The sequence below is a fragment of the Scatophagus argus genome, chromosome 22 (assembly GCF_020382885.2).
Source record: "Scatophagus argus isolate fScaArg1 chromosome 22, fScaArg1.pri, whole genome shotgun sequence".
NCBI classification, from domain to species: Eukaryota; Metazoa; Chordata; class Actinopteri; family Scatophagidae; genus Scatophagus; species Scatophagus argus.
The window spans coordinates 12518298-12546086 of record NC_058514.1 but is presented as its reverse complement, the minus strand read 5'-3'; the positions used below and the strand labels follow the sequence as shown (position 1 = coordinate 12546086).

Below are 27789 nucleotides of genomic sequence, written 5' to 3'. Positions count from 1 at the left end.
TATTATTTGAATTAGAAACATGATAAGAATGGAGCTTAACTGACACTAGCAGGCACAGTTTGTTTAAGTTAAGGAAAAGATGGTTCCACATACAGTAACTATGTTCATTTGGTCATTACGTGACTCAAGTGAAATACATACGTAGGTAAGTACCAATTCACAGAGAAAGAGTGTGGCTGGCTGGAACACAGCCACAACCTTGGCTTCATCTTTTAGAAGAACATGAGCAGTTTCGCATATTTGAGCACTGACCACAAATTTGAATTCAAACACAACCAGTATATTTCAGATCATTTCCTACCTTCCAGGTAGCCATTGTTTCCCATTCATTTCAGACTAGTGAGAAAATCATTACAGAAACACAAGACCTCAGGTACGTGCCTTGACAATGATCGTTTTTAAAGCCCTTCTTGCTTATGGTGTGTTCAAGGACAGTCCCATATCTGACATCTGAAGCTGAAGACTCTGAAATTTAATATGCTAGAGCATACGTGAATGCACTAACAGGAAGAGTTTGCAAAAGAATCCCTGTGCACTGAGATCAATTACTTATCTCTTCCAAGATCATGTTAGTCGTCATACAGCAGTGAGATTCATAAAGAAAAAAAACAAAAAACACACCTGTCTGAAAGGTTTGTCTGTAATATTGACTGTAAAGAATTTGTAGTTAATGGGTTAAAATATGCCACCACAGCCAAACATGGCCTTTGAAGTGTAATTTCTAAGAACATGAAGACTAATATCCTGTGATATTTTAAGCAAGTATTTTAGAAACTTCCTACTTCCTTCCCACCACTGCAAAGGAAGCATATGATTATATTACAAAATACAGCAAAAATGAATTTGACACACTAAACTCGCTCACACATTTCATGTTATCACACACGTAAATCATACTTTAGTAATGCCAAGAGATGCTTTATATTCATTTTCCTAGTGCAAATCACAAAAGACGATATAGACAAAGCACACTTCTATGACGTGTACATATGATACAATACTTCATAAAGTAAACCCACACTATGACAAGTGAATTTAAAAAAAAAAAAAAAAAAAGTATTAAGCCAAAAAGGTAGGATGAGCACCAAATCTGTTTTGGCACCATGCTGCTTCCTGCTACCCGTTACACACCTGTCACACACCTGGCAGTTGTCCAGGAGACAATACAGTAGACTATTGTTGGTCTGCGAGCGGGCCGGGACTCTGTGTCTTACTCAAATGCACCTCAGCTCACAGGAATGAAAGGGACCCTGATTCTAAATGGGAATGTTTTTACACAATCCTGAAATCACTGCACTAAGCTATAAGCACATGGTTTTTCATAAGTTCAAACCAGTTCCTCTGATAGTCTCATGTGAGCCATCACAAATTAATTTCAACCTGTGGCTTCCAGAGACTGTGAAGTTGCTTGGAAACCAGAATATTAAAAAATTAGAAAATAATATTATCCCAGATTTGTTTGAAGATGAACTACTCATCTTCAGCCTGGTATTAACGTATAGTTATACTGGAAAGAGACTAATAATGGTCAAGATAAACTTTGAATTTCCCTTGGAAATGCTACATCCCAGAATTTTAAGAAACTAGGTTGTCTGTGGTCGGTCTTTCAGTAATTATTCACTGAGTTACCTTTTTAATGTAACTGTGATCTAATTTACACTATATAGACAAAAGTATTGGGCCACCTGACCACTACCCCTACAGGGACATTAATGACATTGCATTTATAAATAAATAAAATACATACATAGACAGCATTGCAACTTCCACTCTTCTGGCAAGGCTTTCCATAAGATTTTGTGTTTCTGTGGGAATTTTTGCCCATTCATGCAGTAGAGCATTTGTGAGGTCAGACACTGATGTTGGAACAAAAGGCCTGGCTCACAATCTCTGTTCCAGTTCGTCCCAAATGTGTTTGATGGGGTTGAGGTCAGGGCTCTGTGCAGGGCGTGCAAGTTCTTCCACACCAAACTCATCCAACCATGTATTTATGAACTTTGCTTTGTGCACTGGGGCACAGCCATGCTGGAACAGAAAAGGGCCTTCCTCAAACCATTGCCACAAAGTTGGAAGCATAACACTGTCCAAATTGTCTCGGTATGCTGAAGCACTAAGATTTCCCTTCAGTTGAAGTAAGGGGTCTTGCTCAACCACCGAAAAAAGCCCCATAAAGAGACGTGTCAGGATGCTTCTTTCTATATAATGGATTTTGTAAAATATCAAGGGAAATGCAGAGTTAAAATTTAATACACAAAGGTAGCATCCAGGTACAATTCCAAGCATGCTGAGCATCCTGCACCATACATATACCTGATCCCATGACAATTCAGTTTACCTGCAATGACTGACAGTTCACCTCTGGCTCTGACTCAGTGCAGGCTGCAGAGTCTGTAACAGATACAGAGAAAGAAGAGGAGAAAAATATAACATAAATCAAGAAAAAAAGGCAGGAGGAAAGAGGAGGCTGAAAATGGGATGAAACAAAGAAGTTGTTCTGATGTCTGATTCACCTACATGGACTACTTGACATCAAAAAATGCAACCCCACCTTTTACCATAAAAAGGCCTGACCATCTATTATGCAAGGCATTGAGCTGAAGGAGGGGCAGAGAGGTTAAAATACCATGCATGGCTAAGGTGGCATTAAAGACCACGTTTGCACTCTCGTTTTCTGTCTCTCTGCCTGCCAGCCGTTCATGCAGGCAGAGGAATGGAGGATTACTGAGCTCACTTCGTGGCCTCAGACCGGTCGTACACCTGGCCATACAAGGACCTTAAGGAAGAGAGGATTTTCACATACTGTGGACACACACACACACCTCTTTCTCACACACACAACCTTTACAAGACCAACAACCATAGAAGGCATGGGTCTATTTCCAAGGGCCTCAGACTGTGTCTATCCTTATGGTGAGTGGGTGAGTGAGAGTGAGTGTGAGTGTGTGTGTGTGCGTGTGTGTGTGTGTACGTGTACTGCACCGGTGCTTCAAGGGTGGCTGAGTGCCCTGTGACTCCTATGGATTATGGGGAGATAATCCGCACTTGCACACACAAATCAACACTCAAAGACAATAACTGAGTCTGTAAGCTGTTCTTCTCCTTTAGAATTTATCCTGTGAGGCACAACCTGCAAATTGGTGCACCAGCTGCATGTGTGAGTGATTTAAAAGTTGTGACACTGGTGATGTGAATATTCTCTTCTCCCTGTTGATGGCAGCCTTATCTAACATTAGCTTTGGGTTAGTAAGATACAGCTGTTTAAGTACTGAAGAATGCATAACTACATAGAGCTACAAATGTGTTTGCACACATGCGATGACAGGAAGGAATTACATAATTGCTTTTAAAGTTAGCTTGCAAAGGTACTTGTTAGAGTCCAATGAAGTTGTAGTTGTGTGGATGTACAAAAGTGTTTAGTTTCAATAACTATTACATTTTGTAAAGGTTTCTGCAGTTTTCACATTCCAACTATGGTTTCAGTGTTCTCATGCTACGAAGATGCAGGTTGCTTTGGTTCACATTCTTGTTGCTCAAGGGAAGATCAAGTCTTATCTCTGCTGTTAATCCTCCTGACTCGTATTCAGAGATGAAAACAGGGTCAGAATGGCGCTACAAAAATATTAAAGTACATTTATCCCTATTTGGTTTGGCTTTATGAGGTTCCAGTTAGCCCTGGGCTAATTCTGGTGTAAACTGGGTTTTAAAGGCTCAGGGAAGGCAGCTCAAAGTTCTCTACTTTTACCACGATGAATTCAAAAGATTTATTCTGTTGAAAGCCATTTCAAAATGAACAGCTACACGTAAACGTATCTCTAGTTTTTAGCATTTTTTTCAGACATTCATAAAGTTATATATGATTATACAAAAAAGTTGTAATAGTTGCTTAGCGGTTGAAATATTGAGCTGTTGCTTGGTGGTTGTTTTGTCCGGCTTGGGGTTCTTCACTCACCTTGACCCCCTCCCGCTGTATTGTGTCCAAGCTGGGCCTCTCCAGAGGGGGCAGACAGGGGAGTTGATGTGTCTCTAACGTCTCCCTCTCCTGCTGTGTCCACCACTGTCCACTTCTCTTCCCCGTCCTCTTCTTCCCCTCTGTCTGTTAATTTATCCGTCGTCTCCTCAGACCTGCTATCCGTCCGCCTGCAATTCCTCTCTGCCAACTCGTTCTTCAGGAAATCTTGAAGGGCAAACTCCTCATCCCAGTCCAAGTCATCTCTGGGCTAAAGAGGAAAAAAAAGAAAGACACGGAGAAAAACAATGTTCTCATAAAAAATATAAATAAATAACATGATGACCCTGAAGTTGAAGCTGTCTTGGGTGAAAAGAAAAACCTAAACATTTTCAACAGATAGCCCTGAGAAAAAGATGATACATTACAGGACACGATTGACAAATGATTTCCAGAAAAACAAAACTGTGCAGAAATCTCTTCCTTTCAATGCCATCCTTTTTCGTGATTAACCAATCCAAGGGATATACTGTATAATCTTAGAGACTGTTCTCTGATCAAGAGCTATCCTGAAGAAATTCTTTAAAAATGAAAACTGCATTATTTTATTTTATTTTTTTTTTTTTTTTGTCAAAGCATAACTTGTTTACTGTGTGCTCTGCACTATAACTATCTATCTCATGTTTTGCTGTAAAAACAATGGTGCTGCAATGGAAATGTTGCCTCAGTAGATTTTGTGCGAGGAGCAGTGCGTAGGTGTGTACTTGCATCTGATTCTGAGCATGTGTGTGTGTGTGTGTGTGCACATGTCCACTTCAGCCGCCAACTCGCAACTCAGCTCTCTACTCCATCTGTCTGAATGCTGTAAGAGCTCTGTCACTGCTCTCTAAGCAAAGCCTCCAATATCCTTAATATTGAGGATGTTAATATATACCAAAACACATAAATGTAAATTAAGAAAGTTGAATGTATGTAACTGAACAGTGCCAGTGAACATCTAAACCGTGTAGGTAACTCTGCCAGACACATCAAGATTAAAAGATTACTTCTGAGATTGGTGGAAGCAAATCACTGCTACTGTTTAAATTTAGTTCTATACATTTAAGGCCCATCATCCAGCCCTTCCCCTCTGACCTCTTCCTCTGGTACAGGTGTCTGGCATGAGGCCTCTCTGCTGTCCTGAGGTGTCTTCAGCTGCTCCAGCTCCTCACACAGCTGCCGCTTCTGGTTCTCCTGCTCCTGCACCCTGTGCGTGACAGTATGCAAAGTAATTATTTGGATTATTTGTTCTTCAAGGCAAATTTTCAAAGCATTTAACTGATAGAAAATACTATCCTAGAAGACAGTACAGTGGACATACTGTACCCAATCCGCAGGCCCATGCAGTGTCCCATTCTGTTTCCCAGGGTGACCAGCGCCAGTTCTCCGACTGGCCCAGTAACGGTTTCTTCACTTCACGGTTTTGTAGATCCAGTCCCAGCCTGACCCTCTAATCTCAGCCTACACACAGAACCTCAAATGTGTCCAACAACAAACCCCTGATCTTAGCATCATCTGACAGCCCAGTCTTACTCTAAACAGTCTGTGTCAGCCCTCCAGGGCAGGAGGTAGAACTATACTTACAATCAGTCTCCTTCAATTTTCTTTCCTGCCAAACAATATTCAAGTTTCTGAGTTCACCCTGGTAACTCAGCACCAATAAATCCCAGCTGGACAGCACAACGAGTTCCCCCTCTATGGTCTGATACTGTACCACACTAGCTCTGTTATATATCTGAAGGGGATGGCCGTCTCCATGAACACACGTATAAACAGACACACACAGACATGGCACAAGTTAAACCCAACCACAAAGAGTCAGCGTGAAGTCCAGAATTGGCCCAGACCTAGTGAGGCGGGCGCTTGGGGGTCACTGAGGTCAGGATGATTGACAGGTATTTCCCCCACTCAGCCAACTGAGACGCAGCACTGCAGAGCAGATGTACCCACACTGCAGGTCTGACATTGTGTGGTGTTATTACTGTTGAGTTTTAGAAGGTGGATTTCTCTGATAGGCAGATCTCATCTAATGACATAAATAAATTCATCGGTTGCGTAAAAGCCTCTTAAGCTCTGCCCAGGTACTTTTTTTTTTTTTTTTTTTGTAATTCGGGAACATGTGGCACTTAAGCTCTGCAAGCACCCAAACAAGAGACAGTGGGCAGGCTAGGCTAACCAGCAAACCCTGACTGCTCATTATGCCTATGCTGCATTGTTTTAGTTATTACATTGGTAGGTTTAATCAGCTTTAGGCTCGCTTGCTAATGGCTTCTTCAGTGACATCAGAAATACCTTATTTAGCCAGAACATGAAATCTTTAGCTCTGCCAACTCGGGTTTAACTCAACCAATGAGATCACTACTGTAGCTACACCTTATAGAAATGTTTTCCTACCTTACAGTGAAGTTGTCTTTGACTAGACAGCATAAGATCCACTGCAAATGTATAACCGTTCATCTTCCTGTGGTATTTCTCTTTCACCTTCCTCTGCTCACATACCAAATTTAACACTAACACCTAAGTGTTCAGCAGCTCACACACTTCTGACTGCCCACAGGTTTTACACAGTCACACATACACAGGGAGCACAGACGCACAGAAGATTTGCTCACCTGACTGAAAGGTGTAGGATCTCTGTGCGGGACCTCCTCATGTTACTGGCCATTTTGATCAACTCCTTCTCCAGCGAGTCTGTGTACTGGGCCAGTTGGTCCAGGCTGAGGGCCCAGTCTGCCCTTCTGGCATCCAGCTCAGCCTGCAGCGTCTATGGGAATACAAGGCCAAGGAGGTCAGCCTCTCGCTAAGTCCTGGTTGGCTGCATGTCTTTTAAGCTTCCAAAAAGCTCTGACGCCTAACTGATAAACAATCTTTAGATATGAACCTGCACGGCAAAGAACCAACAGAAGACTGACTTGGTACAGCTCTGCTCCACGAATGATTTCTGTCTCATTTGGTATGTTTACTGCTGTATGGCAGTACGTGGCTAATGAATGCAGAGTGGCTACAATGCAGGAGGAGGGGGGAGAGAGAAAGAGAGACACAGAGAGACAGAAAGTTGGAGTGAGGGAGGTGGGGAGTGGGTTGCGTTCATGGTACGACACACTGACTAAATAGCACTGCTTGGATGGGGCCTGTTGGAGAGTTATATAAGTGAGAGATCTCTAGAGGAGAGATAGTGGGTGGGAAGGAGAGACAGAACAGATAGGCAGTGATAGATGGAAAAAGAGAGCAACAGGTGGAGGGAGAGGAAGATAGAAATCATATTACATAATTACATGAATCATATAAAAACAAAGTATTAAAATGGCCTTTTATTTTCATATATGCAACCAACATTGTAGTACGCTGTGAACCTGAAACTTTTCATAAGCTTATGTCAAGTCTGGTATGAATGCTGTCACTGGACCAAACCTGTAAATTGTGTCTCTAAGAGTCTGTGAGTGGATCTGACCTGGAAATGGGTGTCATTGGTGCCCCGTGGTTGTGCGTGGTCGTCCAGAAAGCCTCTAACTGTAGACAAGACAGAGTTGGTTTCCTCGGTGAAATCCCTTTTCTGAAAGAGGAAGTGGTGGGAGAGAAATAGTTGATGATGGAAAGCCAAGAACTGAAAACAAGACAACTTCTTAAAAAAAACAAGAAATTTAATAATAATTTAAGGCATCAATAAGCCTAAAATTATACCATTCTAATTCACTAATCTTAATCTGGTAGCTCTTGAATTAAACTGAACCTTCAACATAACTGTCACCTCTTAGTCTGAACAATAGCCAAGTTTAGTCATGTTTCAAAAGCAGCTGGAAGAAAACTGTGGGGTTGTCATTTTTTCTTCTTCTCTCTCTCTCTCTTTTTTTTTAGCTTTTCTAGACTACTGAAACATTAAAATAGCTTACAAAAAGGTTCAATAAATAAATCAAGCTCTTTACATATGCTACAGCTAATGCTATGCTGGTTTTGTGTTGACTGGAACAGAGAAACGTTTAAAGTCAGAACTGTCATTTGCAAGTCCAACATATAAAATATTTTATATAAAATGACAATGGAATTGCCATGCTGGTGCAAAATGTCCACTGGTCACAAATCTAGAGTCAATTTTAGAATAAGTGCAGGTCAGGCCTCCACACACACTTATTCACTCTTGGTTACCAGTTTGCTTTGAAGGTTCTTGAACTCCTGAGCCATGTGTTCAGGGCTGGGTCCTTGCAGCATTAGCAGCACCTCCTTGTCCAGCGTCTCATCCAGTGGGGAGGCAAAGCTCATAGTGGTGGACAAATTGTCTACTCCATGGGGGACCTGCAGCAGATAGTAACATATTCACACAAATTAGTGTAAGAGGCTTAAAACAGTTACCATCAGTCTGATTATCACAGAGAGGCTCGACTGTGCCAAGTGCACAGCATGTGAAGAACTGCGTGTAATGTTCAGACAGTGCTTTGTATTGTGTGTGAAACGTGTGAAAAGCCCTACAGCCTAAGGGAGAAAAATCAAGGATGAAACACCTGCCTGTAGGCAGAAAAACTTCTGAGACTGTAGCTGGGACCAAAAGGTATAATAAACTGAATTTGCAAAACATGTCCAAAACTTGCTGTGTCTGTCAGTCTGAATGCTGTATCTGTGTGGGCCGCATTCATGTCCATATGTGCCACAGATTGGCTGCAGCAGAGATGAGTTCTCTCTGAGGAATACAAGAACAGGGACTGAAACAGTGTGTACAGAGAAATGAGAATAAGCAGCGGAATTTCAGACATAATGAGAAGAAGAAACAGAGGGGTAAGAAAAGCGAGGACACAGAGAGAGAGAGAGAGAGAAAAGAGCAGGTAAAGCAGGGAGCAAATGAAAAACACAGACAGAGTAAGGGTGTGCTGACCTCCAGTGGTGACTGTGCCAGAGCTAGTTCTGTCTGCAGGGATCCTGAGCTGCTCTGGTTCAAACGGTAGGCCACCGACAGGGACAGACCAGCGCTGTGAGAGACAGGTGGACAGGGGTGGAAACAAGTTACAAGACCAACAAGGCCTGACTGAGAAAAGGGAGTAAGGGACAAATCTTTCCAAGTTAAAGCCCAGAACACACAAACCTCACACTGCTTTTGTGCAGTTTGTACTTTAGTGGCTTTCTCTTCCATATATTCATGGTGAAATAATAAAAATTGGCTTATGTCTGCTTCCTTAGCAGTAACCCATTATCTTTCAAATCCCTTCTTGGTTCACCTACCTGGTCAAGTCTGGGTGCATCATCTGCATCTGGTTCTCCAGCCTGCTCTTGTCTGCCCTCAGCAGCTGGAATCAACAACACAGACACCGACATGATTCGGTCTGTCCCATTAGCTATTTAGAGGTCAACTATGTTGCCTGCCATTACCCCACTAGAAAAACCCTGTCGACTACAAGATCTGTGTATGGCAGCAGGTGATTTAATTCCCACAGTTGGTCAGCCAATGACACACATGCTGATAACTGTACACGCTGGACAGAGACTTGTGTACACTAAAAATACAGACATTATCTTTAAAAATGTTTTTCCTGATATTTATACACATTTTGGAAAGTAAATCACAAACTTATCTTCATGGTCATTTTTCTAATCCCACTGAAGTGTTACTACTTTGTAATGAAGATCTAAGACATTGGATAAGATTTTGAAATGACCAATTCGACTTTTCTTACAAATCTCATTTAATTTATTTGATTTTTAATTACTGCACATGAGAACAGATTCACTCCCTGATTTTCTCCAAACTCATTTCATCTCAAAATAAGCGGTGGAAGTACACCAAAAGGAAAACATAAAATGTCTGCATTGGCATATGGAAGGAGTAAGCAAAGAGATCAGGAACAAGTGAAAGCAGTAAAAGAGAATCTAATAATGGGATGGAAAGTTCAACACACTGACCTCTGTGATGGAGGAGTATTCCTCCACTGCTGACTTGAGCTCATTTATCTGTCTGCTCTTCTGTAAAAGGAGGTAAATATCTCAACTTTGGTAAAAAAAAAAAAAAAAATAATTAAAGAGGACAAGCTGTTTTCATCTGTAAAAACTAGACCTTTTTTACTTGGCAACAAAGTTGGAAGTTAAAGTAAATAACATTTTACAGGTTTTGCTGAACTCAAGCAGTCCTTTGTAAATAAAGATCAGGACAGCCACAAATAGATTTCCAGCAATAGTAAAATGGACAAGATAAGGAACTGACCTCATGTATAACAGCTTCCTTTTCACTAACAGCAGCATCAAAAGAGTCAATTTGCACCTGAGGACACGGAAAGGGCAGTTACATGACAACATAAAGAAAACACATTACAACTGCAGCACAGTATTGCTATTTGTTCCTGAGACAAATTTACAGCGTAGGGGTCATTTTGCGAGGAAGGAGGGCAGAAATACACTCAAAAATGCCTGAAGGCCAAGAAGAAAGAGCAAGGGAAGGACATTGTGTTCGAGGAGTAACGAGAAGTGCGGAAGACATAATAATGTAGAGCTAAATATAAAAATGATAATGGACAGAGAGTAAAAGGTACCTGAAGGTCAGTGTTAATGTCACACAGCTCTGCTATTCTCCTCTGAAGCTCATCCATCTCCATGGTGACCTTAAAGTTCTGGGGAGCCATCAGAGGGGAGTTAGAGCAGCTGGTCACAGCCTTTTATGAGAAGACTTGTAACAATGTACTCTTTGTAAGCTATCTATGAATGTGGTGAGTAATACAGATTTCCTGTGAAGTCAGGTCATTGATTTTACTGTCAAGTCCACTGGCAAAAGTCATCTTTAGACAGTGAGATACCTCCTCCTGAAGAGATGCAATCTTGGTAATGAGACTCTGGTTTTCTCTCTCCTAAAAAGAAGAAAAGTTATCAATAGAAGCTATGAAAACAAATGCTCAGTCCTTCAAACCAAAAATTCTTGAGATGCCACAAAATTTGTAAAAGTACATGCTGAATAATTTTGCAGTTTCATTTAAAATGTGGAATTTATCAGGGAAGTGCAAACTGCTGAACCACAAACGATTCAAAGCTTGAATCATGTTACATGTACGACATTTACCTTTCATATGTTCTGACTGCATGCTGCAAAATCCTGTGTGCAAAAATATGTGTCTGATACACATGCAGAGTGCAAGAGTTCACGTGTGAAAAAATTAATCTTATGTAAATTAATTTTAAAAAAGACACGGGTCTAATTTCCAGCCACATGAAAAAAAGCAAATCAAAGTGGCCCAGTTTTGCAAGGTTACATTGACTGCCAGGTATTTTCAATTTGATTCCAAATTAGGATCAGTTCAGTATCAGCTGACACTTTGACCACTTGTCTAAAATACAGCACTGTACATTTCAGCTGTAATGTCTAAACATAATGTAGGCGAGGAAATCCTCAGACACCTGACGTCTGCATGCATTCAGGCAGCACAAAAGATCTTCATATGAAAATGCAGTCTGCTGGCACGCTTGAGTTTGACTGACCACATGTTTGCTGTGTGCGGAGGCGCGAGCTCTGCCTTCCTCCGTACAGCTCAGAGTGGCCTTCATCTCCTCCACCTCCTCCTTCAGTATCTTCTCCTTCTGTGCCAGCTGCTGGTTACTGTGCGAGAGGACAAACAGAGGTAGAAGTCAACAAAGCACTGCTACAACAAATCTGTTCCCTGTATTTTCATGCACGTGTTATCTTACACCCTGGCCTGGTTCCGTAGCTCCTCGTTCTCCTCTGCCAGTTTCTGGTTGCCGTCCTCCATGCCCTCCACCACCTGCTTCAGCTTCCTCACCTCCTCCTGGAGTTTTTGGTTGCTCATCTGAAGGTCAGCAACACAATACACCAGCTCTGACGTCTCACTGAGAGGAGAAACACACAAACACTTGCACAAACAGAACCAATCACAAAATATGCTTATCATGACTTGCGGGTAGAAAATGCCTGCGTCATGTAACAACTTAATCTTTTTTCATAGTGTTATTTCAAAGTGCATACTTTTCATTCACCTTAAATGCATGTTTAAAGCTTTCGTATAATAATAACAGTTTCACTAGTGTTGGAGACCTAATCTTCCAGTTGGACGGCAGACTAGAGAAAATTGCAGCTTGAGTTTACCTGAAACTAACAGCAGCAGTTAGTCTGACCAGTGGTCAGGTGGTGTTGAAGAGTCCAAAAGGGACACTCAATAATTCACAGTTGGACACATGACTTACAACTCTGCTCTGGATGCCTCCCCTCCAAAGGCCTCCAAACTACCTGAGGTCATATTGAGCAGCATGGACCTCTTGGCTGAAACACATACACACAGATTGCAAACACATTAAAACATTTAAAGCTTAAAATCATCAAACATGTGAGCGATTGTACGAACACTCACCAGACAGGCTGTCTCTGAGTTTGACAGAGTCCTGAGTGACGTCATCTGTTGGCTCATCCCTGAAAACATAGCAGGGAAATCAAATCAGAATCTGGAGGATTAGTTACTTTCACAATTGTTTTGGACTTCTGCTGGACTCCTGATAACATGTTTGGAATGATTTGTTGAACTGTTTAATTTTTGGTGTCTGGCACACTGAGGACCAACAATCAGCTCTCAGCTTAGTGTGAAATGCTTCCTCCGGACACACTGACAAAGCTTGTGTTTGCTCAGCCTGTCTTTATGCATATTGTCACAGGGATAAGATGCATCATTACTCTCAGATTATCACGTCACATCATGTCAAAACCTGATCACTTGCATGAGATATATAATATCAATTATTTTGACTTTCAATTTTGATCCTCCTTCCGAGTTACATCAAACTGGACCAGAGGTGTTGAATACACATTTGATTAAAACTAACACAGTGCACTTGATGATAATGATGATGATGATGCAGAACTGCCTCCAAGACAAAAGACACACTGATGTTACATGGATATGCACACAGCTGCAACTACAGAGAAAAACTATTACTAGTTATGCGCATGTTATGTGCAGTTATGTGCATGACCCGCCTACACAACATCTACTTGCATAACTCAAACTCAGCTCTTCTCTGGGAAGTTAAAAAGAAAGCACAGGGCTGGTAAAGTACCAGCTGTCCTTTTCACAGCATATTACATAGGCTGGAAACTGCAACTACAAACATGTAGAATGACACAGCAAATATACAGAGTTTTACTAATAATTTAGTCTAACACAAAACACTAACACACATTTGCTAAGAACACAAAGCATAACTGCAATTTAAAGAGCAAAAAAAAAAAAAAAGGGGGAGGGCAGCTTCTCATCTCTCTCCTCTCACTTTCACAAAAGAAAACCAAAGACAGAACAACTGAGCCATGTTTATTTTCCATTATTTTCCATGACTCCACAAGAAACTAACTGCGAAACTGTACAAGTTCTCACACCCTCTGAAATTTCTCAAGTTCAGCTTGACCCCTCACACCTCCAATTTAAGATGGGCGCTCTAGCAAGCCAAAAACATGATTAATACGGAATCAGCGCCAGCAGAAAACCTAACCCAACAATTAATCACTGCTGGTTCTCTACTGACAATCTCAGAGCTTTTACTTTACTCTTTCATATACATAGAAGGTCACAGTATATACTGTAGCTACAGAACAGCTCAAGTGGACATCGATTCAGTATTTTGCAAAGTCAAATCCTGACCTCAGATGTTTCACGATGTTAACTGGACAAGTGAAAATCTTATTTTAAACCATGTGTATGCAATATTTGAATATTCTTCTCTGAAAAATGAACTCTGAAGAAAAAAGTGCTGAAAATTCTCATTTGTCTTTATTTGTTTTATCTGCTCTTTAGTACCCATTGTTGCGGCAGTCATCAATCCACTCCCTCATGACGGCGTGATATGTGTCCAGGTCAATGGACACATCTTTGTGCTCTGGATCGAGCATGTTGCACAGTTCCTCCAGCCCACTGTCCTCTGAGCTGCGACTGGTGGTGTGCCGCAGGTAGTCCACAATGTGAGACACGTACACTTTACCTGTGAGGTGACAGGAACACAGAGACACAAATCTCCTCTCATCTCTGGATACTTTCATCCCATCAGAACTGTGATGGTTAATATATTACAGGAGTCAAAATCTTTTTGTATTTGTTGGGTTATAGGTGCAGGCAGCAAAAGCAGTAACCATAGTAACAGTAAGAATCATGACTAACTTTTATTTGAAAAAAATAAAACAACAACAAAAAAAAAACCAAAACAAAACAAAAAATCAGCCTTCATGCAGTTATCACAGCAGGGGTCTAAACTGCAGACTAGATTTCTTTCCTCTTACAAAAATGCATTCAATAGTGACATCTTTTCTGACTCCATGCACTGTATCCACTACTACACCTATCAGCCACAACATTAACACCACTGACAGGTGAAGTAAATGATATTAATCATCTGTCTACAATGCAATGTTCTGCAGGGAAATCTTGGGTCTCACACACACCACCCACCCTCAAGCACCATAACAACAACCTGCAGCCCCCCTAGATCCCAACCTGATCAAGAATCTGTGGGAATAAGCTGAAATCACCCTCCTGACTTGTCAGGGGAAGAGACACAGGACCTCTGGGAGTATTTTGTGGTCACCAGCATCAGAATGTTGGATCCTTTGGGATCCTGTGCATTGAGGGTGGGGCCTCCAGGTGGAAAGTCCCACCTGGCAGGAGGATGGATTCGACTTATTTTCGTTCATCCCACAGATTTTTAATCAGGTTGTGATCTGGGGGAGCCTGCAGGCCCTTGGGGAGTCCTTGGGGGGAGGGGGACTGTGCTGAGAGGAAGAGCAGTTCCATGTGGGTGTGTATGTATTTGGTCTGCAATGTTTAGGTGGGTGGTGTGTGTCAAAGAACATCCACACTACTGCCAGAACCCAAGGTTGCACCACAGAACGCTGCATTGTGAACAGATGATTAATTTTATTTCATTTCAGACTGAACAAACTCAAATCAGACCAATCATGAAAATGGTTGAATCCCATTTTAGCTGAGGATCAGCTATGCTTTTACACTTTTTAAAATAGACATATCACATGAACAGCACAGACGAGACTGCATGGTAAAAAAAAAACATCAGGCAAAGCAAAATTAAAAGTTAAGTCTTCATGCCCCATCCCAAAGTCACACAGGATAGTTCAATCCAGAAAAGCATTAACGATGTTGAGAGAACACAGGTTTCTGAGCAGATAAAAAACTTAAAGGCTACAAAGAGAAATGGAGCAGAGAGATACAATGCTGATATTGTGATATTGAAGCTGCAGGAATCACTTCTGCCTTCCACACAGAAAAGTGTGACACTATAATCAGTGATAAGTTCTAATAATCTATCATTAGGCTGCTGTGTTCGGCTTGTTGGGGGACTATAATGCATGACCCAATCGTTCATGAGCATGTGTGGGTTTGTGTGGGCGTACCTCGGCGTTGGGTGTCACAGGCATGGAAAATGGTATCGAGCAGGTTTTCCTCACAGATAAGACTGATTTCTGCCATGTTCTCCTTCCTGTTTTCAGAAGCCAGTGAGGATCCTGAGTGCCAACATGAAACACACACACACAAAACAGAGTGTATTGAGTCGAGTAGCAAAGCAAGCACATGATGCATTGTCCTTCAGGCTCAGTAAAAACTGTGATGTTATTATGGCCCGTCAATTTAACCATGACAAAATTACATAAGACAAACTAGTTTGAGGCTACAGTTTAAAAAAAAAAGTCACTAGGCCCACACTAACCTGTGTTATTCTTACTCTCTCTAACAATTTCATTTTTTTTGTACTTGAATGCAACCTCATCCCAAGTTTGCTAAGAGGTAATTTGATTAAAGAGGTTTTAATGTTTTAATTTAGTATCATGGAACATATAAGCTCAAATAAGGTGGGCTCTGGCCTAGATTTGACACATGGCAGTTCCTATTCGATTCCTTGTTTAGAAAATCAAACTTCAGGGTCACAAAAACCTCCCAGCCTGCAAGCAATCACTTGTTCCTACCTCCATCTCCCATGGAAAGTCTTTTCACAACCAGAGCTGGGTAGGGCAGCTCACATTCTGTCAAGTTCCCCATGTCCGCTGAGCAGAAGTTAAGGTTGTAAGAGAGGGTGCTGTGGTTCGGGGTGAAGGTACGACTCAGAGGCGGGCTCCTGCTCAGCCTCTCGCTCTCAGGCTGCACTGACTGGGGTCCTCGTGTGAATGTAAAGTAAGGGGAGTCTTTGGACTGGCCTGTGGGTGTTGAACAATACCTCTGCCATGTCTTAACTTGTCTCAGATCACTTCCATCAGCACCTTTCCTCTCTCCCAGAGTGCTTGTGATAGTGTAAGTGACGGTAGCCGGAGTAGAGGGATTGCATGCTGGGGTGGAAGGAGTGGACAGGGGGACAGATGGACCCAGGCTGCTCCTCTGGGAAGTCGCGGAGCTCGGCATACCCAATCCTTTCCCTTTCTCCCTCACTCTGTCCTTCCCCCTCTCCCCTTCATCTCTGTGGAGAGCCCCTTTCTTCAGGATGGCTTCCAGGTTGTGCCTGAGGCCACACTGTGGGCTGTCGTAACTGCTGGATGAAAGTTTGGGGATCTGAAAAGGTGAATTGGGCTCTCGATCACCGCGCCACTGAATGGTCTGCAGTTTGCGGCAGATGCTGTCCACGGGGTTGTGACGACGAGACGGCTGCGGCGTGTAATAGTCCATGCTGCTGGCGGCAGGGCTGCAGTACTGGCTTCCTGGTTAGAGGAGAGGCTGAAGTCTGAGAAGAGAGAAGCAGAAAATATATTGTTTATTTGCATCCAAAGTTAGTTAAATTGAAGCAGAAGGACACTGGGGGGGAAAGCCATGGTTATTCCACTGGTGGATGATCAACACTGCATAGCATAACACCATGATATACTGAATAACTGGTACATTTAGACTGCATAGGGTTGTTTCCCCTGGTTATACCAAGATTTGATGGCTATCATAGTTTTCTTTTTGATAACAGTAAAACAAGCAGAAGGCAAGGGAGAACAGAGGTATGGAAGTAGATGGAGAGGAAAGAAAAAAGGGATAGATAAACACATGAACAGATTAATAAGAGGCCAAAATGCCAAACTAAATTATGACAAGAGACTTCACAGAAGTTGATATACATGCAAATCAATCTACAAGCACTTCAGATTTTAAGTAATGGCTGCTCAATTCAAGCAAATGTGTTGAAAACCAAAGAAGCACCCGCTTAGGTTACAGGTGTGCAAACGATCCAATTAATTTAAGACTTTTACTTACGAATTCCAAACACAATAGCATTTATTTCAGGACATATCTCATTTTCTATAACACAACCCCAACCAGTTAAAATAATAATAAAACTGGATATCACAACTAACTAAATTATACAGTGTATTTGTACAATATGCTACTCTTTATCAATAAATAAGCAACACGAACGCTTTAAAAGATTTAGATAAAATGTTCGATTGCGATAGCCACCAAGAACACCGACTTTTTATTTTTATTATTAATGTTTTTAGCAGCGACTCGAGCGCACGTTTACGTTCATACCAACACCTGACTACCACGTATAAAAACCCCATCTTTTGTTTTACTATGTCGAACAAGCTTAGTTACCTTATACAGCTTTTATGAGAAAACGTCCACGACGAAATGTTTGACACGGAGAGCACGCGCACAGCAAACGAAGTGAAGCTCAGCGCTCGAGACAGAAAGAGTTTTTAAAAAAAACCCTCAGCGGGTGCTCGCGACACTGAAACACGAGACAGCACCCCCTCCCTGTGGCGGGAAGGGGACACGGCACCCAATGTAACAGGCCAGAACTTCACGTATAGTTTTAAAAGTCCGATAAAGTATAAACTGTTTTGAGTTTGGCCCTGAGAATAGTCTCACGCGCAACTACTCCTCACCTCAGTTATAAAGGAAGTACGTGGATAAATTCAAGTGTATTCAACAAGGAAAGAAATAAGAAAAAATAAAAAGAAATAAGACAAAATGAAAGCCATAAATCCCCTTCTGTTGTTGTTAACCAGGTTGATTTGAATGTACGGTGTCATGACAAAATAATGAGACAGCTGTCATCCTGAGCGAACAGTAAGCGGTTTAACAGGTAGTACCTGAAATCAGTACAGCGCCTTTAAGTTCCATCACATCAGTCTCTGGGTACGACGTCTCTCCTGCTCTGAAGGTAATTTATCCTAAAATATTAACCACTAGACTGAGCGTGTGTGAATTTTGGGGATATATATTGGTGATTGTGCTTTAATATGACGGTAAGTTAATACAATATTGCATGAAAACGGACAAACAGCAGACACATAGGTCTACTTAAACCTCAAAAGTGTGTCACCATACAGTACCACACCTTGTATGTAAAGATACAGTAATTCTATCACAAGCAAAGTATTTTTGTTGACATCTAAATTTAAAAATCTGGTTGATTAGGGGTGTGTGATGTGGCTTTCTTATTTTATACAATGTGATGGTAAACACACTGTTAGCAAAGTCATAAAAAAAACACTTCCACACTGATTTTGCAGTATAGACTATTAAGCTATTTTGAGACAAAACATTTTAATCAATAATGTCGGTTGAAGAAAGGGACGTGGTATTTGCTTATCGTAACAAAATCTGTCTCCATTAGATATTTCACCCAGTTCTGCAGACCTTCTCGCACATCATTGTGCAAAGCCAACACAAACCCTAATTATATACAATAATTAGTATGTGTTGTAGCCTCGTTTTTCAAGAAGGGAGGGCAAATTTAAAGTCTACTTTGAAAGTCATGATTGTAAAAATATTTCAAATTGTTTTCAGGAAAGCATTTACATTTCACTACCCTGATGGCGGACAACAGTAACCAAAGCTTTAAGGTAATGTAACAAGTTATTCAAGGCTGTTGTGTGTTGTGTTTGGTTTGTAGAATGGAATATATGCCAAATGTTAGTACATGTTCTGAAAGACCACTTTCTAAAAGTGTTAAGGTACCTACCCTCAGTAGCTGCTCCTGCTGCAGCATTTTGATGATTCCTTGGCTCCCTGACACTTAAAAATCCCCCCAGGTCCTCCACTTTGAAGATCCTCCAGCACTGTTTCTTGTCCTCATGTTACCAGGAGTAGCAGTGAAAGGCCTCGAGGGCCACCGTTGTTCAACAGTGTTCTTATTGTGACAACAAAAGGGTTGAAAAATAAATCCAGTGGATATTCCAAGTCTTCTTGCTCAGCCCGAGCAAGTCTTTGCCAAGGTGTTTGATTTAGCTCTCAACACGTCCAGGTTCTCGCCATTTTCGGGGGCAAGGACACGACCAGTGTCCACTCCCGTGCTCGTCCTCCTCTTGCTCCTGGTGCAGCCTGCTCAGCAGAATCCACTTGTCCAGCTCATGTTAAGTAGCTGGAGCTTTGCTTGTTTTCTGACCCTGAATGCCTGAGCAGTAGACAGCAGGCTCAGGTAGAGATTAGAGACATTTGTGGACACACGCACGTGCACTCACAAGGATGAGTTTTGGCTTTGCTTTGGAAAAAGTAGATACACAGTAGCGGGGAGGACCCGTTCTAAAAAAAGAAAATGAAGCAATGGAAAAGCTATAATATATATGTGTCATGTAACAAAGATAATCAGAAATAATAGAAAGAAACAGCAGCATTACTCTGCTTTCTCCGCTTTCACACAGTGTTATACTGAGGTTGCTCCTCACTTTCCAGTAGTAATCTGGGATTATGGCGCAACCAACCTCCTGCACTAGGTGGAAGGGGATGAAGAGCCAGTCTAATCCCAGCTAACGGGAACAGACAACACACTGTATGACAGACCACAAAGAGGTGTCTGTTTAAACGAGGGATCGCACAACTCAGTCTTGCAGAACAGCAGGGAAGGACATCAGACATGTTCTTGATAAATCTGACACATATTTTTCATCCTGCTGTTACTGTGGCACCATTGTGGGGACATAATGGACTCAGAGACTGGATGACTCAGATTCAAGCCCTTTCAGTGCAAAGATGTTGTTCTGTTCTGTATCTAAGCACAACCTTTGACCTCTAAATGGGGTGGTTGCTTCAGTGCAGGTATACATGAAGTACCACCCTTTTTATGAATGTAGTTCCTCCCTCATGTTACAGTGTCACTGGACTGGGGTCTGTTTTTGCTGCAGTGTGGTCACTCACAGTTGAACTGTAGCTTATGTTGCTTGGGGCAATCTTTGGACTGCCAAGCTCTTGGCAGTACAGCAACCCCTGCTGGCCAAACATAGACTGAAAACCATCTGGACTTTTTGAAAACTTCCTGCAAAAAAAGTTTCCTGCAAAAATCCTGCGTGTGAATGCTGAAACGCATTGCTAAACAAAAAGATGTAAGCTGAAAGGGCATTCTCCAAAGCTGAGAGCTGAAATGCATTACTGGAAAAGCTGAAAGCTAAACTGTATTATTATTATTGTCAAAGCCATAAACCAAACCACGACCCTGCAAGGACAAGCGCTATAGAAAATGGATGGACGGATGACTGTTTCTCTTTGCCAAGCACACATCAGTAAAATAACACACATTCAAAAGTGAGGACTGCAAGCAAAAGATACTACGTGATTTGAAACTGACAAGGAGCAGGAGAGGGGTTATTCAGTAATATATTTTTGAAAAGCATGAGTAAATTGGAGGAAGTTGATGGGAAAGATGAGATTTTCTAAAAGCTTTGCTTGGTGAAATGTGAAATGAGTTAAAAGAACAGCACACTGAGGAATGAATAAAACATTGAGATCCATTCTAAAATCTTACTATTTTCTCTGCTGTTCTGTCCACTGTTTTTCTTTTGTTTGTTTGGTTTTGGTTTGTTTTGTTTTGTTTTCAAACCAGGCAGCTGACCTGGTTATCCAACTGTCCCCCACTCCAAAGACCAAACTGGATATGTTGACCTTTGGGACCGTCTTCACTGACCACATGCTGACCATAGAGTGGAGTGCGACTGAGGGCTGGCAGGCTCCTCTCATCAAGCCCTTTGGGAACCTGTCGCTCCACCCAGCCTGTTCGTCACTGCACTACGGCATACAGGTACAGGGGAGAGTTTCATCAAAGGAATTCTGGAGGAATTTCATTGAAAGAACCACTTTATTCAAATACAGTCTGAAGAGAATATAATTGACCACGTGACTCAAAAATCCTGGGTGATCTCAACCTCGTGTACAGGAAATCCTCCTCTTGTTTAATAAATATATTTAAAATCAAAATCAAGTGTATGATAATAATAGCAGCATGAAGTAAACACAGAACATCACAGTATGCAGTATACATGACATGAGTGTCAGATTTATTACATTTAGATTTCATTGATGATTGTTTGAATGTTTGGAATTTCTGAGGATTTAAGGTGATTTCAAGGTCAGACTTTTTCAAATACTGAATTAGTTTAGTATTTAGCGTATTTAGCGTTTTCAGTGAACTATTACATTTCTACAGTTCCTTTATGTTGTTTTTCTTCTCCTGTCTTCTCCCCAGCTGTTTGAAGGTTTGAAGGCGTACCGTGGGGTCGACAACCGACTGCGTCTCTTCAGACCGATGCTCAACATGAACCGCATGTCCAACTCTGCCGAGAGAGCTTGTCTACCAGTAAGATGGATGACAGGAATGAATGGATGGAGTGATGACAGGAAACTGTAACTGCAGCCTGTCCTCCATCTTCTTTGTTATTCTCCACCTCTCTCTGTCTCTATCCTCCAGGCCTTTGATCAGTCAGAGTTGCTGGAGTGTATCAGGCGGCTGGTAGAGATTGACCAGGACTGGGTTCCTCACTCAGACTCGGCGGCTCTGTACATCAGACCAACGTTTATTAGCACTGAGGTAAGGAGGATCTCAAAGTCCTGCAACTATTTTGAAGATTCTTTTTCAGAAATGAAATTTAAAATGCCTTGCTATGTGTCGTCATGACAGCCCTCTCTGGGTGTGAAGAAGCCCAGCCACGCCTTGCTGTATGTGATTTTGTGTCAAGCGGGCCCTTACTTCAACAACAAGGCTCTGTCCTTGTGGGCTGACCCAAAGTACACACGGGCCTGGAAAGGAGGAACTGGAGACTGTAAGATGGGAGGGTGTGTAGAAACCCAGTGTGTGCATGTTTATATTCACTCATAATGTTCTCAACTCCAGTCCTAAAAGAAACAAGAAAGATCTTCAGCACTACAGTCCTCCAGTCTGGGTTTGATTCACTAACATCCAAGTTGTTTCTAATATGAAAATAGTAAAGTTGTTTAGTATTAGACTGTATTACAGTTGCATGTAATGTTGTCAGCGCTAAATTAATCGTAGCTGCTTTGGATCTCTGCAGGAACTATGGATGTTCCTTGTATGCCCAGTATGAAGCAGTGGATTATGGGTGTGAGCAGGTGCTGTGGCTGTATGGAGACGACCACCAGATCACAGAGGCAGGGACCATGAACATCTTCCTGTACTGGATCAATGAAGATGGAGGTTAGTCACACTACCAGAAACTCACTTGGCTGATCACAGGCTGTGTTGCTGTGCCAGAGGTGACATGAAAGATGCAGACATAGAGTAGAGAACAGCTTTAGCTTTGGGATGAGCAGTCAAGGGGGTTGTTGGTTCAGCCTCTAGCTGTTGCACAAATGCAAGCAATGCTCATACTCTGCTCATGGTAAAGTTATGTAATGTGCTTTGGATAGAAAATGCTTTACAAATCTGACCTCAACTGGCAGAATAATGTCACTACAACACATGCACGCATTAGCTCTAGTTTTTTCCAGCTTGATTTGACAATTGTAATTTTTTTTCCCCATTTCTGAATGTATTCTTTTTCAGAGGAAGAACTCGCAACTGTACCCCTGGATGGTATCATCCTTCCAGGTGTAACCCGACAGAGCATCCTGGAACTAACCAGGGAATGGGTGAGTAAGACAAAACCACAACGGTCAACAAGCAAGGATAAGTATTGTATTGCTGGGCATCACATTTCCTCTGCCCTCCCCTGTGCCCAGGGTGAGTTTAAGGTGACAGAGCGCTACCTGACCATGAGGCAGCTGTGCACTGCTCTGAAGCAGCAGCGAGTCAAAGAGCTGTTTGGCTCTGGGACCGCCTGCATGATCTGCCCCATAGGACGCATTGTTTACCAGGGAGAGGTAAGAAAGAGAGAGAGAAAAACACATGTTGTATGTATCACTAATATGAAGCAATGACTATTATATTCAATTATGTAATATTCTATATAAAATATGTATATATGCAAAAATAAATAATGGTTGTAGTGTATTTTGTACCACCGAACGATTAAACAAACAATAAGTGCAGCAGGATTTTATGTTCTTGTCAGGAACAGCTATTCTGAGTATATTTTGGCAAATATAATTCCCCTTTTAGCTAACATTTTACAGTGTATTAAGCAGCAACTTATGGTATTGGTAGATTTCCCACCCTCAATTGTCAGGACCCAAAAGGTCCAACATTCTGATACTGGTGACCACGAAATACCTCCAGTGGTCCTGTGTCCCTCTCCCTGACAGGTCAGGGCTGTGACTCCCTGGCCAAGCTAGCTGGTTGCCATTGTTTCCAGTCTTTATGCTAAGCTAAGCTAAGGCTACAGCCAGTAGCCTCAGTCTTTAGCTTTAAGCCTCATTCTCTCTGTCATGATAACTTGAAGGAAGTTGGACTCGGTGTCTAGATCCCTCATTTATTTCAGTCTCACTGTAAAAAAACTTATGCTTTTTTTATTTGATAGAACAAGAAGTTCAATTTGACTCAAAGCAGTTATCTGTGAATAGTTTTCAAACTTTACAAGGGCTTTGATGAATGAGACTCATGGTCACTTGTGAACACATGTATTGTTTTCAAGAGTGAATATGTTTACTTAATATTCTCTGCCTTCTCATAATTTATATTGTAACAAGTACATTCACAGAGCCCATTGAAGTATGAAAACTGCATGTTTTTTTGTGTGTTTTAGAACTTACACATACCAGGTCAAGATAAACACTCACAGTTGACTTCACGGATAGCAAAAGAGCTCACAGACATACAGGTTGGTGGATGCACACACACACACACACACACACACACACACACACCCCACAGATGTTTCTTTTAGCGTAGTAACAGCTGGTTGAGCATCTGTGTTCTTTACACTCCTGTCACCCTCAGCACTCTATTTTCATGTAGCTATAGGTTACACTGAATAAGGCATTCACTGATGTGATTGCAGGAGAAAAGGAATTGCATCCTACAAAATAAAAGGCGAGCGTGCGAGTGGGTCTAAATGGCAATGGCAAACAATTGTTTTTTATCACATGTCAACCTTGTCAGTGCTCACATGTTGGCTAAAAGACAATAAAGAGGATTTCCTAAGAAAAGACACAGAAATGTTGCCGCAATTAAAAATATGGTTGACGAAAGGCTTAACTTATCACACATCACCATAATTGTATTACAGGGTTGTTATCTGAGCAGTTGTTATGTAACTCAGTGAGATAAAAGCATTAAGTTGTTATTTTATGAACAAACCCCCATTGGTCCGTATTCATTGTGCACCCACTCCATCCATTATCTTGCCTGCAACTACATAATAAGTGAAATATCTCATTAGGTAATGAGTAATGATTTGGTAACATGGCCTACAAACCTGCCGCCTCTACAGTCTAGGCAGCACTGTAGGTTTACACAGATTCATAATGTTCTTTGCTGAAGGCCTGATTTGTGTTAACGAGCGTGTTTTGTATCGCTGACTTTCTGTTATTGTGCTGCGTAATGAGCCTGTTATTAGTAGGGGTGCGAGTTTAAATGCAATTCGTTTTTTCTCACTTGTACTGGGAGCGACCCTCACATGGCTGAGATCAAGAGGAGACTAAGACGGTCTTGCTGCACAGCTCAACTGCAGCCTCTGTGAACGTTTGTTTGTCTTCAAAGATGGAGTTTACGAGAAAGAAATCAGTCGTGCATCTGGAGTGTTTCTTTACTTTGGGTGATTTCACAAGTGATTTTGAATGTCATATCCAACAAAAAACATACCTAAGTACAGTTTCGACACATGTGCTTTAGTTAAGGGTTTCCATTTTAATGATACTGAATACTTATTCTCCACTAGGCTCAGTCACAGGGGACATTTTTTTACTGTAGAATGAGCACTTTTACTTTTGACACTACATTGTGCTTATAATACTTTGGTACCTTTGCCCTAATGCATCATTTTTTACTTGTAACAGATAATTTTTGCATTGTTCTATTAGTACTTGTACTAGTGAAAAGTTGTGATGTGATTGCTTAGCTTGATTGATTCTCAGTCTGTTCTGAGCTGAACAAAAAGATTTGGCCTCTCTGGTTCTCTCACAAATGTTCCTGGCTGGGGCAGAGCTGAAGGTCAGTGTGTGACAAGCTGGTTATGAATCCTAAAATTCTGTCTGTTTTTCTACTGGATGCCCTTCAGGCTTCCATGTCTAAACTATCTGAGCAGATGGTAGCCTTTTCCTGATCTCTTAAATGTCCTCCAAACACTTTTATTAGTTGATGTGGCATATTTGTTTAACTAACCGCTTTTGTCTTTGTTTCCTTTGCTTCGTCTTGCTCTCTTTTTTTTCTGTGCTGCTTGTTGTTTTGTTTTCTGATCATTCCGGGGCAGGCGATTAGCATATCTGGTCTCTCCATCATCCAGGCCTGGAACAAGTGTGTGATGTCTGTTATGAATGTGTTGACCACATCTTTATATCCGATAACATCTCCCTGTGTCGACAGTCCTTCAGGGAGAGAGAGTGAGACAGCTGCCGAGGCCTAATGGTGGAGTGTGGAGAGTTGGAGATAGGGGCAAGACAAACTCCTGAATTCTCTCATTAAGCTCGCTGTAATTGCACAAACCCAATTATTGCCTCAGCCTTTTGTGATCTTCAAAGCCAAGATGCTGCAAATGAAGCCTCGAACAAGTAGGAGAGGAGGAGGAGGAAGAAGATTTGGTGGTGGTGGATGGGGGGGTGGGGTTAGTGAAGCTTAATGAACAATAAAATCGACAAAACGCTGGAAAACGCTGCGCTCCTTCCACAGCGCTGTTAAATCTGTTGACATTTCATTTGGAGGGAAGCAGTGCAGTGTTATCCCCCCACACACACTCCTCCTCCCGCCCCTCTTGAAGACAACATTGTGCAACAAACAAACGAGTGGTCTGAGGCAGCAGATGAAAGATGGGTTTACTAAGTCGCCCTGCTGTTCCTCTTTCAAGTTAATTAGAAATCACATTCTTTTGTTTCCCCTTCGCAGGCGTTTATTTACTTTCTCACTTCGACCATTAGAACAAATTTGCAACATGAGACACAAATAATTGGATTTGTCTCCGTGGCTGTCACGGATTGGGGAACATTTTGTTTTGATTTTTATTATAGTTCCTTTTCTCTGTTGTGTTGTGTTCTGTCGGTGGCTGAGTTTGCAGATTTGCTCACGGATATTTGATTTCATTTTTTGATTTTATGTTTTGCTCGTAATTAACAGGCATTGGGAGAGAAGTTTAGTGCTTTAGCGACGTGAGTTTTTTTTTTCTTTTTTTTTGTTAACTGCTCGGGCCCCAGGAGGCCTCCCTTGTAACCTTTCCATGACTTTTGTTTTTATTACAGTACGGACGCACAGCCAGCGACTGGACCTTCCTGGTGTAGCAGTGATGAAGAAGGACACGAAACGCAACAAACATACTGAAAGTGTACATTAATAAGTAAACAATGTATGTGCAATATTTGCAGTCCAACTGCAATATGAGAATGTCATTTAACTTTCCCTCCTTTTAAACTTAAATTAATGACAAACACACAACTGTCCAAAATAATTACCGAAAGTAGGTTAATGTCTCATGCAATACTACACAATAACTTACAGTAACCGGGCCTCCGTTTCTCTGCTGCTCCTTTTCCAACCCACATCCAGGGTACAGCCGCTGCTTTGAGAAAACATACATGAGATGCTACAGTGAGATGTCAGAAACATATGTATGAGTTACAGAGGATTTTCTATCTCTTGTCTAAGAGTTACAAATCAGCTACACAGGATTTTAAGTCTTTCACGGTCCTGGTATTAATTAATAGTATTTCTAGTTTCACTGAATCTGTGTTGTAAACAGAAAAGGTTTAAACATCTACAGCCCGGGCATTGCAGCCTCCTTATGTTGTGTGATTGGTGTCTTGTCAGTTTTCTGTCAAAAGATTAGAGAACAGTATAAAGTCTCTCAAACAAAGTAGTAAAACAACAAAAGATGTAAATAATGTGAGATCATGGGAATTGTTGTCTTCATTGTCTCCTTTGTGACTCCCACAGAAACATTCACAGACGAGGTAATGTTTTATTCATGTTACGTTTAGTCACATTTGTCGACTTCCTTCCTCACTCTTTGATTCTCTCCAGGAAGTTACATCAACTGGCGACCAAATAAAATGCACTTTAAGCTTGAATAAAATCACAGATTTTGCTGTTTGACCAAAATATATAACAAAGGTCAAGTCATTTTTAGACATTTTATTGTGGAAATGTGATATATGTTTAAATTTCAATGTTAAAGACCATCAGTAAAATGATCATTTTTACCTTAGTGCATTTGCACTGCAGGGACTCTTCTAGAGGACCAAGAACCTTCTGAGGGACCCTGGAACCAAACCCTGCATTTCAGACTTCATATAGTTTTAGGTGCAGTAACTCTCCTTTCAATGGTTCAGGAACTTCAGGGGTGTGTGGGGCTCCACAGAGATGCTTCCACAATCCTTGGTGATGCTGCCACCCACCCACATACACACACACACAGAGAAAGAGAGAGAGGGAGAACCTGGAACAGAACCAAAGCCATCAGCATAATGGAGTCATAACAGAGAGCCATCAAACCAGAGTGCTCTTGGCTGTTTGGCTCTTCACATGTGTGTATGCACACACAC

The 27789-nt window shown here is 41.6% G+C and overlaps 2 protein-coding genes across 7 annotated transcripts in view; one reads left to right on the top strand and one right to left on the bottom strand.

Moving 5' to 3' along the window:
* LOC124053435 (lymphoid-restricted membrane protein) overlaps positions 1–17680 on the bottom strand; it is a 31265-nt gene extending 13585 nt beyond the window's left edge. For 5 of the 6 annotated variants that reach the window (XM_046378576.1, XM_046378580.1, XM_046378579.1 and 2 more), the window contains exons 1-20: positions 17527–17680; positions 15924–16669; positions 15354–15464; positions 13750–13930; positions 12316–12374; positions 12152–12227; positions 11639–11797; positions 11432–11549; positions 10756–10806; positions 10495–10572; positions 10170–10226; positions 9872–9931; positions 9194–9258; positions 8850–8943; positions 8129–8275; positions 7437–7538; positions 6598–6749; positions 5081–5192; positions 3950–4217; positions 2336–2388 (exon numbers count right to left, since the gene is read on the bottom strand). In XM_046378576.1, coding sequence (XP_046234532.1) covers positions 2336–2388; positions 3950–4217; positions 5081–5192; positions 6598–6749; positions 7437–7538; positions 8129–8275; positions 8850–8943; positions 9194–9258; positions 9872–9931; positions 10170–10226; positions 10495–10572; positions 10756–10806; positions 11432–11549; positions 11639–11797; positions 12152–12227; positions 12316–12374; positions 13750–13930; positions 15354–15464; positions 15924–16614 — 2634 coding nt within the window. In that variant the 5' untranslated portion in view covers positions 16615–16669; positions 17527–17680. Of the gene's footprint in view, positions 1–2335; positions 2389–3949; positions 4218–5080; positions 5193–6597; positions 6750–7436; positions 7539–8128; positions 8276–8849; positions 8944–9193; positions 9259–9871; positions 9932–10169; positions 10227–10494; positions 10573–10755; positions 10807–11431; positions 11550–11638; positions 11798–12151; positions 12228–12315; positions 12375–13749; positions 13931–15353; positions 15465–15923; positions 16670–17492 lie in introns of all 6 variants that reach the window. The other variant, XM_046378577.1, reaches the window with a different exon arrangement.
* Positions 17681–17940: 260 nt separating this feature from the next.
* bcat1 (branched chain amino-acid transaminase 1, cytosolic) lies at positions 17941–27297 on the top strand. Its single transcript, XM_046378586.1, has 11 exons — positions 17941–18097; positions 18727–18782; positions 20756–20950; positions 21395–21505; positions 21617–21736; positions 21827–21981; positions 22218–22360; positions 22709–22794; positions 22885–23025; positions 23847–23921; positions 26491–27297. The coding sequence occupies exons 2-11, from the start codon at positions 18753–18755 to the stop codon at positions 26527–26529; spliced, it is 1095 nt and encodes a 364-aa protein (XP_046234542.1). The 5' UTR covers positions 17941–18097; positions 18727–18752; the 3' UTR covers positions 26530–27297.
* The last annotated feature ends 492 nt before the right edge of the window (positions 27298–27789 follow it).